General features: G+C 51.0%; 1 protein-coding gene across 3 annotated transcripts in view; it reads left to right on the forward strand.

The window, feature by feature from the left end:
• Positions 1 to 19,042, forward strand: part of IGSF21 (immunoglobin superfamily member 21) — a 267,450-nt gene that overhangs the window by 199,485 nt on the left and 48,923 nt on the right. For all 3 annotated transcript variants that reach the window (XM_084651925.1, XM_084651926.1, XM_084651924.1), the window contains exon 4: positions 4,531 to 4,649. In XM_084651925.1, the coding sequence (XP_084508051.1) occupies positions 4,531 to 4,649 (119 nt within the window). The remainder of the gene's footprint in view (positions 1 to 4,530; positions 4,650 to 19,042) is intronic.

Raw genomic sequence — 19,042 nt, forward strand, 5'->3', positions numbered from 1 at the left:
AAAGTGCCAACAGGCAAAGACAGGACTTTGATCTTCCCCACAAGGGTTTTGCTGCCTGTCCTGCTCTGATAAGGACACTCAGGTGCAATGTAAGTTTTTGTTATCCGGGGGACAGCCAGGATTCTTGGAGCCTGTTCTCAGACCTGCTGCTGAACTGAGGCAAATCTCTTAGCCTCAGGTTCCTCATCTGTACAATGGGTAATTACATGTGCAACAACACCGCCAGTAAAAGCACCTTTAGAGATTGAAACGGGGACCCTTGGGAGCTGGAAAACGTAGAAGTCCACTGGCTGAGCTAACAGATCAGGGTTGTTAGAACAGGGGTAGTAGCCAACTCATAAACTTCTCTGTGTAGTCTGGCCAATAGAGGGGGGCAAAGAGCTGCATTGCATTAGTGTGGCTTACCAGGGAATCCTGAGTCTTGGTTAATGTCTAGAGGACACTGGGAAACACTCAGACCAAAGGTATCATAGGAGCACCATGTATAAATGGCCATTATTTGATTTCCCCCCCCACCATGCGCACCCTTCCACTGAGTGCACGCAGAAGTGTGCGAGGCAACTATAACGTATTGACACTGGGCCTCGGGGTGGGTCCAAAGCTCAGATCCAAATACCCCTGGGAACGTTTGCGGGGCAGATCGAATCACTGCAGCAGGGTGGCAGAGAAGTCCGTGGTAGGGACAGCTGGCCAGACAACAGCAATTCTTCACAAGAGGGAAATTCTGATTTGGGGAGGGGGAGGGAATCAACCCAAAGTGGGACAAGACGTCAAAAAATTGAATTAGTTTGTGGAAGGAAAATGATCAAAAAAATTTTATTTCAGGAAAACGAAAATGGGATTTTTTGGCTTAGTGGGTTAAGAACCTGTGTTCCATGCGTCACCCAGGTGAAAGTGACAGCTCTAACCCGTAGGGACTCCCTTAAATATTACCCATTGACCGTACCATGCTGCAGGGGCAGGCAAGTAAAGTTTGCAGGGTTTGGAGCTCTCTAAAGGTGCAAGAGATTTTCAGAGATGAAACTGGCTGAGAGCTTTTTGCGAGGATGATCTGGAGTGAGGGCTTTAAGGCTAAGCAACATGAGACAGCAAACATCTGGCTAGAGCAGAGTAAATAGAGACAGGCAGTAAGCAGGCTGTCCTCACAGGTCTGCGGATGCCCCTGAATTCTGACCTACAATGCCCCCTACTTCCCAGTCCTGACTCCCCACCTTGCCTGCCAATGCACCTCAATCGTAGTCTACAGCCCCTGCTCTTCCAGTCCTGCCTCTCTCGCGAGCAGAGAGTGCATTGCCCTCCCATTCTTGTTGCTTTGCGCCTAGTCCTGGGGGGCTAGACTTTCTAAAGAGCTCAGCTCCTGTTTTAGGCACCCAAGCACTGCTCCGCATACTGCGTGCAGGTTGGGGGCGGGGCTCTTCTGAAAACCTGGCCTGGATTTTAGGTGCTGAGCACCTGGAAACCTGGTCTTTGAGCTCTTTGGAAATCTGGCCTGTTCCCCACCATGACCCCATGTGAAAAATGGGTGCAAGATGCTATGGCTCTGATCTGATTTTACACCTCTCTGCACGGGGTGTAACCAGCAACACAGGGCAGGGGAGAATTGGTTGACGCTGATTTACTCACCTTGCTGATGAGGTCAGGACTCACTTCCCGTTCCCTTATCTCTCAGGTCCTGAGCTCCGGAGGTGACATATCAGGTCTGTAGCTCCCCCTCGCCCCTCCTGCCACCGAGTCTCCCTGGGGCCTTTATTTGATTAACTCACAGTAACGTGCCCCCGTGGCCAGTTCGATCGATCCCTCGTACAAATAAACCTTCATCTTTGCTCTCAGCCGAGCATCACATTTATTTTCCTCCTCTGTTAGCTGCTGAGATGAGTAAGGGGCACTTTGATTTTTCTGCTTCACCTTCTCAGGGCCTCCTGCCCTCAGGCCTGGGATAAGGCTGTGTCACTGGATCAATTTAATCCCAGAGTAGACAAATGTCAGGATCTGGCTTGGAGGAGCTGCTGGAATCAATACTTCCTTGGCCGGAACTTCAGTCAGAAGTTTCTCTCTCACTCCTCTCTGTGAATGCACCATATCTGGCCAACTCCCCTGCCTGCATGGCGAGGGATGTGGCCTGCTGCTTCCCTTTACATCTGCACACACTTTATCCCTCTGAACTGTACCTAAAATGTTCAGCGTAGACAGGTGCATTGGAAGGAAAAGTTTAAACCATTCGTGCATGTTGCTGGGAAAAGACCTTGCTCTTTATAAGCACCTCCTATCCCAGATCTCTCCAAGCTCTGCAGCCTGTGTTTGTTAAGAAATCAAGAGGTGATGTAGTTAGCAAAGACACAAAATAAATAATCCTCTAAAGAACATATAATTAACCTACAAAACTCCCTGCTACTGGACACGATTGAGGCAAATGTCTCAGTGTAAGGCAGAAGAGAATCACACTATTCTAAGAGTAGCAATGGTAACAAGTATAAGCACCATCAACCCCTAGGGCTTCAGGCCCTAATGCTGATTGTTGTCTGGTCAGGAAGAAACAGCCGCCTCCCTGTGGTATAGTGCTGAGCAATTGTCCTCATGCACTATAGGACTGGTTTGCCTTCTGCTCAAATCCTGCTGGAGAGTTTAGGAGGCAGAGTTCTAGGAAATCCCAGACACTTCCCTTCTGGTCACGCAGTTAAACAAAGCTCTTAAACAAAGCTCAGTCGTGTTTCTAATATGCCCGTGGACTGATTTACATGACTAGCTGCACAAGACTCAGTGATGAGAGGTGACCAAACATAATCCCCGCTGCAAACTAGAACAGTGAGGTGATCACCAGAGCCCTGCGTGGATACAAAATTTGTATGCGCATCCGATCTAGGATCCGCAAACATGGTCCACGGCTATAAAGCGGATATCTGCGGCTTTGCGGGGCTCCAGTGATCACTGCCGGCTTCTCTCCTGAAGGAATGCCTTCCTACACTGCTAGCTTCTCCACTCATGCCAATGGGGAGAGACTGGTGTCACCTGTTGCTGTGGACTCTACATTGTAGCTTTGTGGGTTACTAACTGTGAATGAGCTGTACCACCTTGTGACCCCATCAAGCACCTAGAGGTATGGGGAAGGGGGATAGTCCAGTGGTTAGAGCACTAGCTTAGGGTATGGAGGACCTGGGTTTAAGTCCTTGTTGTACTATAGACATCATCTGTGACCTTGGGCAAGCCTCTGTGCCTCAGTTTCTCCTCTGTAAAATGGGGATAATGACTCTTCCCTGCCTCACAGGGCTGCCATTAAGGATTGTGAGGCCCTCTGATATTCTGGAGATAGGAGCCATAAGTAGCTGTGGTCGGTGCTTCGAGAAGTGGTGCTGGTGAATCTTGCTTCCTCCCCGAGAGAGCCGAGGCTTTTGGTGCTAGGGGGAGCTGGGCTGTTTGCTGGTGATGAGGTGGGATGTTCAGCGTCACTCGCAGCTGGCCTCTTTTTGTACCCATTTCAGACGACACGTGTTTTACTCTTGACCCCAGCAGCAATAGCAATTGGCCAGTACCGAGTGCTTTTGAAATCCCCACCCTTGGTCGTGGGTGTTACGTCTACACTGCGGCTAGGAGCAAGCCTCCCAGCCCGGGTAGATAGACTCGTGCTAGCCGGGCTTCCGCTCGCACACCCTTAGGAAGTGCAGAGGGGTTAGCCCCAGTGCCCTGGCCACCTGACAATGTGCATGACGGTTACTTTCTGTCCCCCTGCGTCCCGGAAGTTTCAGGTGACGGCAAGGGTCCCCAGGAGAGCTGGCTAAAAAAAACGTCAGCTGGATACATCAGAATCAAAACGTTTTGTAGGGATGTGTCCATTTCAGCTTCAACGGGAGACATTAATAAAGAGCCACTTTGGCTTCATCATTTCATTTTGATAATGCCAAAATGTTTTCTTCGGATGAGGTCAGAATGTTCCGGCCCCACTTTCTTGTTTCATTTCATTTCATTTCATTTTGACTTGGTATTATATTAAAATATTAATTTTATTACAATAAGTGTGTGTGTGTGTGTGTTTTATACTCTACGATAACATTCCAGCATTGTTGGACTGAAATATGTTTTTACCTTATTGAATTGAAATATTTCATTGTTTCCAGATCTTTTTTTTTTTCCCCTCGGAATGTCCACCCCATGGTAAATTTTTTGAAATTTCAACTTTCCATTCAGAATGCAGACAAATTTCCCACGGAAATTCCATTTCCCAACCATCTCTAGTTACTACCTTCTGTTAAAAGCTGCTGTGTCCAGAGGTGGTCCCAACCAGTGACACCAGATCTGAGCAGACCCTCAGGTTCTCATAAAGTTCAGAGCTGGACTTGCACTGATTTCTAGTCACGTAGTGCACTCTTAAATAGCCGCAGGGGCGGGGGCAAGTCAGTGGTGGATGTTGTGGCTGCTGTATAAGGAGTGTGTTTGATTTGTAAAGCAGAGGAGAATCCTAAAGGAGTAATGATGTCGTGTGAGTGTAAGGTATCAGTTATGTTACCATAACGTTTCCTTTCCCCTCTCCCTTCCCAGTCTTCCGGAGGTTCGGATCTCAGACAACGGCCCGTACGAGTGTCATGTGGGCATTTACGACAGAGCTACCCGGGAGAAAGTGGTCCTGGCATCTGGCAACATATTCCTCAACGTGATGTGTAAGTGTAGCGCCTCTTCCCTGGCTGGGGGTGGCAAGGATGGGCGTTATGGCTGATGGTGGGAAAGGAATCAGTCCTGCTCTGAAATCTCTGGACAAACCAGACAGAGAGCCAGTAGCTGGATTGCTCTGCTGTAACCCCTGGCCAGGATGCAGGGACCATTAACCCGTGCCCAGCATGCAGTGAGCATCCCAAGCACGAACATGGCCAAAACAAGGGAAAGAATACAGTGCTTTGTTAGGGGCATAACGGAAATGGAGCATTAAAATGAATGAGAAAGTCCAGTGGAGGGTGACTCGCCCCACAGAGGTCCATGCACAAGGGGCAGAGAGCATCTGCTCTGCAGCGCCCTCTGCTGTTGCTGCCAGCACATCCCCAGATGGTCTGAAGCCCATGTCTCCCCATAAGGTAGCCTGGTGCAATCTGGCTGGGCTGGGATGGCTGAAGTGGCCAGGTCAGTCCTGCTTGACTGATGTGGCCAAGAGGGTGATCTCTCTGGATATGGTATTTTAAGGGAGCGTGGGGAAAGTCCCAGTCTTTTCGGGGGCAGTCAGAACGAGAGCAGACGCTGCACTGATACTTATTGAGCTGCTCGGCAGGGCTCAGCGCACCGGGAGAAATAGGGAGTTTGGGCTGGAGTTTGTGGTTCCCAGGACTTCCTCCGCGATGGCAGTAACTGCTGCTCTGAGCAGAGAGGAGACAGCAGACGGAAGGCAGCTCCTCTCCAGCACGTCATTAGGAAGGGCACCCGGCAGAAGGGGAAAGTTCACACAGGGATTTTTATGTGGGGAATTGCTGCACCCGCACCCACCCCAACCTCCCCCCCACCACACGCTCCATCTAACGGCAGGATTTTGCTAAAGCAATCTACTCCATGCCTGCAGCCTTCACGCCGCGGCAGGAGAAGCTTCTGTGAGCCTGGTAGATCTCAGGAGCTGAGCAGGGCCAGGCGAGGTCACGGCTTTAGATGCCAGGCCCTTGAAGGAACAACGAAGCGATGGTGCTGATTTAGAAGGCGGCACTCTTCCCTCTGAGCGAGCGCTGAATTAATGCCCCCGTATGGCGATAGCGGGCTGCCACGGAGGAGCTGCCTTTTGACCGGCATGTAAATCCTGACCAGCTGTGGGTATCAGAGCTTCCATGGCACGACTTGTGTCTTCGATTCCATGCTGCTGCCCACCTCACCCCCTGCCGTCTCAGAGGGATGCAGCCTCTTCCCTCCCTGTCTGTAGTGTGTCTGCCAGTCATGTGGCATCATTATTTGTATTACAGTCGCCCCCAAAGGCCCCAGCTAAAGTCAGGACCCCGTGGGGCCAGGTGCTGTTACAGACACCTAGTGAGAGACAGTCCCTGCCCTGGAGAACTTACAATAGGCAACACAGGGAAAGGAGCGGAGGAGAAACTGAGGCAAAGTGACTTGCTTAGCGTGGCTCCCTGAGGCTAAGCCTAATTGCATTTGCTGGGCCATGAGGGGTCCCACGTGGCAGGTAGGTGAAGCCAGTCCTGCCTCACCCAGCCCTGTGGGGAGAAAGGTGTACAGTAGAACCTCAGAGTTGCAAACACCAGAGCCACAAACTGACTGGTCAACCACCCACCTCATTTGGACCAGGAAGTACGCAACCAGGCCGCAGCAGAGACAACAATGACAAACAGCAAATGCAGTTCAGGGCTGTGTTAAACGTAAATTACTAAACAAAAATAAAGGGAACATTTTTAAAAAAAGATTTGGCAAGGTAAGGAAACGGTTTCACTTGAATTAAGATGGTTAAAAGCAGCAGGTTTTTCTTCTGCATAGTAAAGTTTCAAAGCTGTATTCAGTCAATGTTCGGTTGTGAACGCTGGAAAGAACCGCCATGACGTTTTGTTGAGAGTGCCGAACACCCTCCATTCCCGAGGTGTTCGTAACCCTGAGCTTCTCCTGCAGCTCCAGTTGGTGGGTGATCTCGGATGCGGACCCCAGTTCTCTAGTCGTGATCACATCCTGCGTGTTTGGGTTACAGCAGGCACAAAAGATCAGTCCACTTGTCTCCTGCCTGAAAGGTGCTAGCTAATCAAGCCGGGGCCAAAGAGAAAACAGGTTCCCTCCCAGATCCTGGACTGAATTTCTGCACCTGCCTGGAACGGGTGGCGTGCAGAAGTCTCTTTGCTTGACAACCTTTGGGGATGGTTCCGTTTACATATATCGGTGGACACAGCTTTACCCATGGCGCTTTGTGGTCTGTAGTGACCTGCATGTGTGTTGCCTGAAGCTTCTTGCGTCCTAAATAAGCTCTAGGGCAATTGAAGAACCTGGACATGTCTCCGATAAAACAGTAACAACCAGTGGGGAAAGACATTCCGTGGCTGTTAATGAGCAACTGGAGGAATGTGACCAGAGATTGTTATGATGTAATGATAGAAAAAGAAAAAAATAATTCCCTGATGTGTTGGGAAGTTATGAGTCCAGCGGCTTGTTGCTATGGATACGACGGTCTGTTCCACGCATAGCGCTGGCTGTTCTGAGCAGTTACAGACGGGCACGGTAGGGATCATAGAATCCTAGAATCCTAGAATATCAGGGTTGGAAGGGACCCCAGAAGGTCATCTAGTCCAACCCCCTGCTCGAAGCAGGACCAATTCCCAGTTAAATCATCCCAGCCAGGGCTTTGTCAAGCCTGACCTTAAAAACCTCTAAGGAAGGAGATTCTACCACCTCCTAGGTAACGCATTCCAGTGTTTCACCACCCTCTTAGTGAAAAAGTTTTTCCGAATATCCAATCTAAACCTCCCCCACTGCAACGTGAGACCATTACTCCTCGTTCTGTCATCTGCTACCATTGAGAACAGTCTAGAGCCATCCTCTTTGGAACCCCCTTTCAGGTAGTTGAAAGCAGCTATCAAATCCCCCCTCATTCTTCTCTTCTGCAGGCTAAACAATCCCAGCTCCCTCAGCCTCTCCTCATAAGTCATGTGTTCCAGTCCCCTAATCATTTTTGTTGCCCTTCGCTGGACTCTCTCCAATTTATCCACATCCTTCTTGAACTGTGGGGCCCAAAACTGGACACAGTACTCCAGATGAGGCCTCACCAATGTCGAATAGAAGGGAACGATCACGTCCCTCGATCTGCTCGCTATGCCCCTGCTTATACATCCCAAAATGCCATTGGCCTTCTTGGCAACAAGGGCACACTGCTGACTCATATCCAGCTTCTCGTCCACTGTCACCCCTAGGTCCTTTTCCGCAGAAAAGATCGGCAGCGATCGCCCCCATGTTCGGAACCAGATGGGCAGGTGTTTGGATTTTTGCCTCACGCTGGTAGAGGGGGAGACGCGGCTTAGAAAGCCGGGATCTGAGTCTGAACTTCCGCAAAGCTCCGGGCCGTTGGGTTCGATCCGTGGTAAAGGTCGTGGCCGATTGCAAAGCTGGGATCTGGGCGTCATGGCGCGGCCCAGCTGGGGGTCCACAGTGGACAAGGAGCTGCCTGCACAGTCTCTGTTGGATTCAGGGCCTTGCTTGCTTGGCTGGGCAAGTGGATGTTAGTACTTCCAAGGGTTAAGGACACTGTAAACAGTATTGCAGCAGCAATGGGGAAGGCAGATTATCCTACAGATTACCACCGGGGGGGGGGGGTCCATGGGGAGGGAGGGGACCTCTTGTTCTGCACTCCCCAAAGCAAATAGAGAAGCTTTTTATCAGAAGCGAAAACCCAAATGGAACCAGGCTTGAGAGCTCAGCCTGGGTCTGGGCCCATCCTGAGCGCCACTCCACAGCTCTACCAGTGCCCCTCACCCTGGCTGGCGGCACCAGGCCTGGGCCCCAACATTGCTCGACCAGTGCCCCTGCCTGCCAGCCTTCAGCCCCACTGGCTGCTGTGGTCTTGAGCTCTTCTGATGTGCTCCATCCCTGCCCTTCGACGCTACCCTCTACACCAGTCTTTTGCTCCAACACAACGCTGCCAATGTGCCTCGTTCCAGATCGGCAGGACCTCCTGCTCGTCCGGCCTCAGGACCCCCATGCAGTGCTGCAGTCCTAGTCACCAGACCTGAGGCCCCCCAGAATGTTGCCTGTGCATCTCAGCCCCGACCTGCAGGACCGCCTGTCCCCAATGCCCACCCACACCCCCTTGACCTGCCCTGGCTCCTGCCTAGCTGTGCTCATCTCGCTGCTGACCTGCATCATTTGGGGATGTTCCAGGGCCAGGCCCTCACATAGAATCATAGAATATCAGAGTTGGAAGGGACCTCAGGAGGTCATCTAGTCCAACCCCCTGCTCAAAGCTGGACCAGTCCCCAGTGTTTGCCCCAGATCCCTAAATGGCCCCCTCAAGGATTGAACTCACAACCCTGGGTTTAGCAGGCCAATGCTCAAACCACTGAGCTATCCCTCCCCCCCAACATAACATAACATCCTCTAGTGTCCAGAGCAGGGACTCACCCCGCAGTTCTATCCCTGGCTCTGCCACTGATTGCCTTGCATGCCCCAAGGTGGGTCACTTAACCTCCCTGTGGCTCATGTGATTCTGGTATGAAAAGGGCTATAGAAATGCAAAGCCTTCATGCTTGGGCAGGGGCTTATTTTGCCCCGTTCCACCCACCTGCTCTGAATGTGCACTTTCCCATCCTCTCTTGAGCCAGGTGCCACCTTTCCTGTCCTGACTGGGGTTCCTTCTCCTAGCTGTCAGACCTCAGAAGGGTCCGAGATGCCTCCCCCACCTTCTCGCGCTTGGTGGAGGGCTTTGGGGAAGGCAGGCAGTGGCCCTGCGAGGAAGGGAAACAGCACTGAGACAGGGTTAGCTGTAGCGGAGCGTAACAAAACTGCTCATGTCCACAGGCTCTTTGCTTTTCAAAGGGCCCAATGCTCGGCTGGTATCGACTGGCTTCCCCTTGCCTGAATCCTTCCTGCTAGGACAGATTGTTCAGCTAAAGAGCCCATTTAAACAATGAACGCTCCTGCTGTCCTCCTCCATACCAGCAACAATGCAGCCCAAGAGCAACCAGGTCATGTGAGGAATTTCTAATGACCAGAGGAAATGGGAGGATAGGGGTTAACACCCAGGAAGCCTTCAATGGGCACTGCTTGCCTGCGTCCCACTCACTATCTATCCCATAGGATGCTTCACAATTAACCTTAGAATCATAGAATCTCAGGGTTGGAAGGGACCTCAGGAGGTCATCTAGTCCCACCCCCTGCTCAAAGCAGGACCAATCCCCAATTTTTGCCCCAGATCCCTAAATGGCCCCCTACAAGGATTGAACTCACAACCCTGGGTTTAGCAGGCCAATGCTCAAACCTGTATTTCGCCTTCCTCTGAAGCCCAAAGTGTTGGAGGCAGGACACGGGGGCCTGGGTGGGCCAATGTTCTGATGCAGTATGGCACCCAAGGGCCAAATCCAGCCTGAGCAGAAGAGGGCACCTCTGCCATGTGTTTGCATACGTTGACGCCACTCGCACGGAAAGGCTGGAATCTGCTCCTGTAGCATTGAGGATCATGCCTGTGAAGGCAGGGCTCCTCTCTGCTGAGGCATCCTAAACCCGGGATCTAGCACCTGGCATAAAGATGCAGTGATTTCTGCTGATTCATGCTCACAGGTACCACTACTGTCTAAGAGGGATTGGGCATGCCACTGGGGGGTATCGGGAACATTCAAGCTGGGGGGAGAAGTTGAGTCAGAAGTTTGCTATGTTGCGTCCGTTACTTGGCTATATATACGCTGCTAGTTACTCTGTTCAGGTTAGGGTAGGGCTGTCAGCTTTCGACGTGTCCTGAGAGTGCTGAGTGAATAGCCAAATGCAGAGTTGCTCTTGCATCTGAATCAGAAACGCTCCTCAGAAACTCAAGGCCACTTCAAAGGCATCAGTGTTGGGAATGAATAATACCGCCGAGTTCTTTCCAGCAGTAACGCTCGAAGCAGCTCAGTGTCGTTGTCCCCAGACCTGGGGACTAAGGCACAGAGAGGGGAAGTGAATTGCCTGAGGTCACACAACAGTAAAGCTGAGACCAGCATCCACATCTTCCAAGGCTCAGTCTGGTGCCTTAGCCACTAGGCCACATTGTCTCCAGCATCTTAGCACTCAGCCCTCATCTCTAACTCAGATCTCAAGAGGGACAATTTTGGAGGCAGACGTCTTGCCCATTGTGGAAGTTTGTCTAATGGACAAAACCGACCATGGGTTTCATCCCCTGGCTGGCAGGGGGCACTGCTTGTCCGTTCCAAGGGGCATTGAGATGTGTTGGGGGACCCCTGGATTGGCACAGCAGGGGATGCTGCCAGTCAGGATTGAGGTGTGGCTCCCAAGAGAGAACGTGCTCTAGGTCAGGAGTGGAGCTGGGTGGCAAGTGGTATTTCCCTCGTGTAGAAATTGTCAATATTTCTACTTTTGTTTCGGTCCCCAGTTGGGACAACACATCACAACAGTGAAATCTGGGGCGGGAGGGGGGAAAAGCTTTGCAAATGTCGATTCAGAAACATCAGCATGAAACACGTCCAAACCCTGCTTTGGCAGACGGAAACCTCACTTTGAAATGGGCATTTTCCCCAGGGAAAATGGGGATAAAACCCCACATTCCCATTTAAACCCTGCTCATTGGCGGAGTCGTAACCAGGCCTCGTCAGTGGGTGTTGGTGTCGCAGGGTAGCTGCTGCCTGCCCCGTGCCTGGCGGCAGTGTGATGGTCACCAGTGTTGGCTGACACACTCAGGATCTCAGAGGTCAAAACTTGGGTTGCTACTGCCAGAGCTAAAGAGTGGGGCCTCTACCATACCCATCACCTCTGTGGATTGGGCGCAAAGGGGCACAAGTAACACTCCCTCACCACAGGGCTACTCTAGCATTGTCGGTTCACGCGCCCATAAAGCAGGCTCCTCCAAGCGGACAAGGCGAAAGGAGATGGGTCTCTGTCAGTGAGGAGGAGTCTGAAAGGGCCAGACACCAAGGATAAACTGTACGAGAAACCAACAGAGTAAAAGCCCTGTTCCCGGACAGCTTGCCATATTCCACCTGTTTTATAACAGCAAAGATGGGCAGTATGTGAGGTCAGGCTCCTCTCTGGGACTCCTTGTTCCTCGGAGCTGCTGGGTCTATAAATTGGCCTTAAAAGCAACAAGGATGCATGAGCAGGGCAGCTAGATGTGACCTTCAGAGCAGCCGTGGAGAACAGCCTCACCATAAAGCATGTCTCTCTGTTCCTGGCCGTTCCCGTTGCTCGGAGCCCCTGGAGCCTCATGAGTGGAGCGCCCTGCATCTGTTAATACACTGATCAGTAGCACTTAATCACTTGGAAATTCCTGGTGTGCCAACCAAGATGGCCCTGCTAACAGCGCGCTCTGCTTCAAGACTCTCAATGATCTTCTGCTCTCCTCTGGCACATTCTGCCCGCAGATCTCGAAGCACTTCACAAACATTATTAGTGAATTAGGGCTTATCACCCCCTCCTGGGAGCATGGTCTGAATTATTGTCCCATAGTTATAGGTGGGGAAACTGAGGCACGGGGTGGGACTGTGACTTGCTCAAGGTCACGCAGTGAGTCAGGGGTTGGACCCAGGAGTCCTGTCTCTCACTCTGCTGCCCTGACTACTAGAGAATCCTTTCTCTCCAGAATTTAGAGATGAAAACCATCTCCCATTGCTTTCTTTCCCATTTTATAGCCTCCAATGCCAGGCTGAAGTGACATTATTGTTATCTCTACAACGGTAGCACAAGAGGCTGGAGCGAAGATCAGGGGACCCCAATCACATAGGGCTTATCTACCCAAACATCAAGTTTGCAGCAGGCTGGATGGCACATCTTCCCTGCCTCGTACTAAGGCAATGTTAACACTTGCGGTGACCTGTGAAAGTCTCTGGCCGGGCTGAGCGGGAGGCAGCGGGGAAAGGCTCCGGCAGCATAGATGTGGGAAGTACTGCTTGGGCGTGTAGAGAGCAGTGAATATACCCTGGGGTTCAGGCGTGGAGGGATTTCTGCTCTTTTTACCCACTCATGCCTCACCATCTCCATTGCGATTGATTCCCATGCCAGCTGGGCGTGCAGCATGTATTCTACACACCGCTGTAAGTGGAGATGCACCCTAAGTGTCCGTGTGGACCCTGCTGACTTGCACTAACAGTTCCTTAGTGTGCTTGAGTAGCACAGTAAGGAACATTAGTGCACATCAGCAGTGTCCACCCAGCCAGTTAGTGCGCTACTGCAGGGTAGATTTACAGCCCGGCTTGTCACAAACTAAATGTTCATATAGGTGAGCGCATGGTGAGAGACGTCCCGACTCCAAGGAGATTATCATTAAGGTTGAGATTCTTTCTCACAGATTGCGGAAGTCACAGATTCCATGACTTTCCGCGACCTCTGTGACTTCTGCAGTGGCTGGGGAGGCTGACTTCAGGGCTGCCCGAGCAGCCACACCGGCCACTGCTGGAGTGACCTGGGGCCAGCTGCTCTGGTAGTCCCTGGGGCTAGCCATACCAGCCACTGCTTGGGAGGCCTAGGCAGCTGGCTCTGGGGAGCAGCGGCTGGTGCGGCTAGTCCCGGGGACTGCCCAAGCAGCGGTCCCGGTGACTGCCCCGGGACCAACCACGCCAGCGGCTGCTCGGGCAGCCAGCACTGGGGACTGCCGAAACAGCAGCCAGTGTGGCTGGCTGCAGGGAGCACCTGAGCAGCAGTCTTGGGGGAGCCCTGGGGACCGGTCAAGCAGCAGCGGTCCTGGGGTGTCTGGAGCAGCAGTCCCAGGGGTGCTCGGAGGTCCGGAGAGCGGTCTTCGGGAGCAGCAGCTGCGGGACAGTCAACCCCCAGCACTGGAGCAGGGGCCCCCAGAAGTAGAGATTTAGTCGTGGATATTTTTGGTAAAAGTTATGGACAGGTCACAGGCCGTGAATTTTTATTTATTGCTCATATTCTGTCCATGACTTTTACCAAAAATACCCGTGACTAAATCTTAGCCTTAATTATAATCTGCATAGTCAAAGGAAAGATTATATCCCCGTGTATGGAGGGGGAATTGACGCATAAGGAGAGATGAAGTGACTTGGCTGTGGGCACCCGGCCGGAGTATGTTCACACTGCAATATATAACCTGCAGGACCAAGTCTCGGAGCCTGGGTCAATTGATTCAGGCTTAGGGAGCTCGGGCTGCGGGGTTAAAAGTAGCGGTGTAGATGTTCCGTCTTGACCTAGAGCCCCGGCTCTGAGACCCTCCCTCTCATGATCTCATGAGGATTTGCAGTCCAGGCTCCAGCCCAAACTTGAATGTCTACACTGCTCTGTTTAGCCCATGAGCCTGTGTCAGCTGCTCTGGACCAGCCACGGGTCTTTTTCTGCAGAGTAGATGGGCCCCCGGGAGTCTGATGCTGATCTCCTGGGTCCTAGCCCCGTATCTCAACCCCAAGCACCGACTTGCCATTGCTTCTCCTGGGACTAGAGAGCACGGAGGTCATTTGCATGCTCCCCTTCTCTGGTTTGCACACCTCCCTGCCCCCTCTCCCTCCTTCCAGCCTCATGCCAGGTGAGCAGGGACCCGCACTCTGCTAGCAGCCTTTGTCCTGCTGCTGGCTGTGAGTTAGACAAGTCCAGGGCCTCCCAGGAGATGTGCTGTTTTCTACAGCTCAGCCCTTGTCAGGATCTCCCTAGAGGACCTCCCCTGCTCATTCGGACAAAGGCACTCTCAAAATTATCATATGGCCTGATTTGGAGAGGGGATTTTTCCAGAGGGTTCCCCACTCTCCTGCCAGGAGCTGGTGGTTTCAGCCGGAGCTGCAGCAAGAGGCAGTGAGTAGAGAATAAACATGGACTGAATCAGGTGAGACTGGAATTAACCTCTTCATCACTGAGCACTGCCCAAGGCACCCACTAGGCAACATGCTCTTCAGTTCAGCCGCTCTGTGGGAAACTGCTGGCAGCGTGGGGGTTGAGGGTGGATTTAGATCTGAAGAGCATCAGGGAAAAGCTCTGGAGTTAGGAAACCGGGAATACTGAGCTCGACCCTAGCATGCATCAACCCAGTGATCTCAAAGTGCTCTAAAGAGCCAGGTGAGTATCGTTACCCCAACTTTAGTAATGGGGAAACTGAGTCACAAAGAGGGGAAGTGGCTTGCTCAAGCAGAGTCGGGGCAGAGCACAACCACAGCTGTCATTTGCGAGATACTGAAAAACAAATTCATTTTTGTTCCAAGTCCGATATAGCTAGATCTTGCCCCTGGATCTCCTGTATCCCAAGCAAATGATCTAATGGGCAGGCTATTGGCTGTCGCAGGGCTCGCGTCTCCTGTCCGTGTTTCATCCTGGACAAGATAGGTTTCTGCAGAATACGGTGGTTATGATGAAATGGCAATTTTTGGTGAAAAAATGTTTAGTCCAAAATAGTTTTGACAGGCTTTCGCTAGAACCCAGGTTTCCTGATGCCCTGCGCCACAACAGAGACGGAGCCTGCCACTGGATATATCTGTGGCTCTCAACCTCTCAAACTACTGTACTCCTTTCAGGAGGCTGATTTGTCTTGCGTACCCCCAAGTTTCATGTCACTTAAAATCTACTTTCTGACAAAATCAGACATCAAAATACAAAAGTGGCAGAGCCCACTCTTACTGACAAATTGCCGACTTTCTCGTTTTTGCCCTATAATTATAAAACAAATCAGTTGGAATATAAATTTTGCACTTACATTTCAGTGTACGGCATATAGAGCAGTACGAATAAGTCACTGTATGAAATTTTAGTTTGTACTGACTTCGCTAGTGCTTTTTATGTAGCCTGTTGTAAAACTCGGCAAATCTCTAGATGAGTTGATGTATCCCCCGGAAGACCTCTGCGTACCCCCCATGGGTACACATACCTCTGGCTGCGAACCACTGGTGTAGATGCTCGGGAACTTCCCGCTTGCCGGGTTTCAGAGCCTAAACATCTGAGCCCAAACAGCCACACTGCTATTTTTAGCCCCACAAGCCTGAGTCAGCTGACCCAGGCTCTTAGACTTGCTGCTGTGGGTTTTTTGTTGCAGTGTAAAGGGACCCATAGTCTCTAGCCTACCTGAGAAGGCTGCAGGCCTCAGACCTGGCTCCCTTCAGCACAGCCCCCTCCGCGCGTGCTCCGATGACTGATTGCATTTGCCACTTGTGCAGAGGTGTCAGGGCGCCAGAAGCATGGGATGGAAGCGTGCGAGGTGCCAAAGACGGGCTTTACAGACAGTGGCAGTGCCCTCCGCAGACTTCTGTCATTTCCAAAGCCTGTCCAGGAGGTGTAATTGAGAATTACTGCTGATAATGATTCACATCACTTGAGAGAAGCCCCCAAGGTATATCGGGGAATCGCTCACTCTGAGTGACAGGACAAGGCTGCAGCAAGCCAAGCTGCAGCGAAGAAGAGGTGGGGTTTTTTATTAAGAGATGGTTGCATTCTGCTGAGTCTCCCTCCGGTAGCAGGGGTAGAACCTAATCCCCTGGGACTAGTGCTAGTGGATCCCTGTCTCCCATCTCTCCAGCCCTGGGAGCAACTCTTTCACCAGGTGAATTGAAAGAGCAAGTCTTATCATCAGGGATGCAGTCTGCTCAAATCTGCAGGCAGCATGAAACAACAGCTCGGGGACAAGTCAGGACTGTGATGTGCTGCCAACTCTGAAGCCTACTAATGCCGACCTAAGTGCCAGCATTGTTCAGTTTCACTCCCGATCAAAGCACGCGAGGTGCCATCCACTGAATGGCCTCTCGTTTGGGTGCCCTGAGTGGGAGGAGCTTGGATTGTGGGAGGAGTTTAAGCTCGCCGGCACTTATTTTTTCTCCACGCTGACCCGTTTTCAGATAAGGAGAGAGCCCAGTGGCTCAGAAGACGTGATCTGTAAGACGATAGCAAAGGCAGATTGTTCCTGTACCTCTCTTGCCAGGGGCGGCATTAATCAGAACCTCCCATTGTTCCATCATACCAGGTGAATCACAGCCCACTAGTTATGCATCATCCTCTGCCCCCGGTCTACAGAGGATATGTGTCTGTTCCAGCCATTGCTGGGGAGTCTGCCTCTTTAGTTCAAGTTATGGAGACCTGTGCTTTTGGCTCTTGGGGTCCCCGGTTCAATCCCAGTTGTTGACTAAGAACGCGGCTGAGACACACGACATACAATGTATTGGTGGGGTGAAGAGAAGCCACACTAAAGCAGGGATACCAAAGGCCTACTAAAAAAGCTGGGACAAGGGACAACAAGTGTCCCCACCATCTCCCCTCGCCAAATGGTCGCAGCTAGTTCAGATACAAAAAGTATCCACCGCTGGACCCTGCTAGCTTACAGCCCAGCTGGTTTTGAGAAGTTAAGGGCAACAGGGACTCCCGCAGCTAAAGACACTTTGCAAATGTTGCTGCAAACCTTTGAGTTTTGATGCAAAAGGCCCACTGGAGTCTATGGAGAGACGCTTTTTCTTCCTGAGGCCATTAACTAAAAAGCACCTGGTTCCCCCCTCCCCACCCCGCCCCCCTCTCCTGCTGGTAGTAGCTCACCTTACCTGCAAAAAGAACAGGAGGACTTGTGGCAGCTTAGAGACTAACAAATTTATTTGAGCATAAGCTTTCGTGAGCTACAGCTGCATCCGATGAAGTGAGCTGTAGCTCACGAAAGCTTATGCTCAAATAAATTTGTTAGTCTCTAAGGTGCCACAAGTCCTCCTTTTCTTCTCCTAGCAGTTTCATTGTGTTCAGTTCACACACTGCAGGCAAACTAAATTGGCAATTAAAGCAGCAAAAATACAATGAAAAATTATACTGCATTACAGGGATTGCAGTGCTAAGTAAAAGGAACTCATTGCACAAGCAGGGACAGGGAAACTTTTCCCACCCAAACTCTGCAATCTTGACCTGTAGCACCTTCTGCTATTCTCCCAGAGGGCCCGTTGCACAGTTCTGCCAATGTACCTCAGTTAGGTCTGCTACATGCCTTTCTGTTTGAGCCTCTGCCCTAGCCAACAAACGCAGTTAATATAGGAATTTTTCAAGAAAATGACTTTGGTCAGAAAAAGCGGATTAATGGAAACTGAAACTTCTTGCAGGTCAGTTTGGATCAATTTTTCAACCTGACATTTGTCTGAAAAAAGTTTTGAAATGACCAAAATGCTCCGTTTTGGCATTTTCTAAATGAAAAATTCATTTAGTTTTCATAGCAGTTTTCTGGTTTGAAATGACATTTTGCTTCAATGTTTAAGCTAACTGTAGTAAAAAAAAATTTTTTTAAGGTCTAAATCTAAAAGAAACATTTTGATTGACCTGAACTGAAATTTTTTGGGGGGTGGGGGTGGGGGTGGAATTTCAGTTTGTGAAAAATTTTGAGATTTAGACTTTTTGTCCCACTTTGGGATGGGAAAATTTTCCAGTATCTCCACAGTTTTTCTAGGCTGGGAACACCATTTACCACTCGGTTCTGCTGACAAATGTACCAAACAAGTAAAGATTAGGTTCAAAACCCCATGTTTATGTCACCATATTTGCACCCATGTGTCGTTTCCTACAATCCAAATCCTACTGCTCTCTCCCACTGCCACGCAGAAGGCAAGCCTTCAGCTTTAGACAAATCTAATGGTGTCTGGTCCTTCCAGCAAACCCTCCAACCTGGGCAAATAACAACTTGATTTGGAGCTTTTTGCAACCTGTGTCCAGCTGAGGGCCCAGTCAAACATGTCTGCAGAATCAGTGCTCTCCAAATCCATTTCACCTTCATCAAAGCTGCCTTTCACTGAATCAGCTACAAGAGTGGCTGCTTTACATCTCCCTCCCTCTCCAGGTGGCCCTGCTCAGAGCCTGTGCGTTTCTCATTGCCATCTCCCAGGGTGCTTAGAGCCAGCCTGCTTTGCATGTACAAATTAACTCTATGCAGCCGGCTAGTTAACCTTCCCAGTGAAATTACAAAGACAGCTCATGCTGGAAACACAGGGGAGCTGGGCCGGAGTTGTCTGCAGGGAAGTGTGTTTAGTGATTAAGTGAAGGACCGTCTCTGGAAAAGCTTTTTATTAATTTCATCCATGTGCGGAGATTCAGGGTCTGTGACCGACCTCGGTGGAGAAGGGAGGCAGCAGATGGAAGAAGAGCTGGTGCGTTTCAGTGGGAGATACGTTTATTTATGGGGAAGAGATGCAGGTTCAAATGATGTGATGTGATCAGCAGCAAAATAAACCCAAGGCATATTTGCTTCTCCCCTTTGGGCCCCATCCTCCACCCCACGGAAGAGTTGTGTTGGTCCGAGAGGATTCCTAATTATCCATCGTCTTTGGGGATGGTATTCTGTACAATGTGGCACTGGGTTTCCAAAGAACCAGCACCCAGGAGCCTTGTCATTGCAGGGTTAATATTGGGTTTGCCAGAGCTCAGTACCACGTCTCCAGGATTTAGGTATTGAGACCACCTGGGCTTGGCATTCGGTCTTCAGATCCCCAACCCCCAGGACCCGGCGGCATGT

The sequence above is a fragment of the Lepidochelys olivacea genome (genome assembly GCF_965140295.1).
Source record: "Lepidochelys olivacea isolate rLepOli2 genome assembly, chromosome: 18".
In the NCBI taxonomy this organism is placed as follows: Eukaryota; Metazoa; Chordata; order Testudines; family Cheloniidae; genus Lepidochelys; species Lepidochelys olivacea.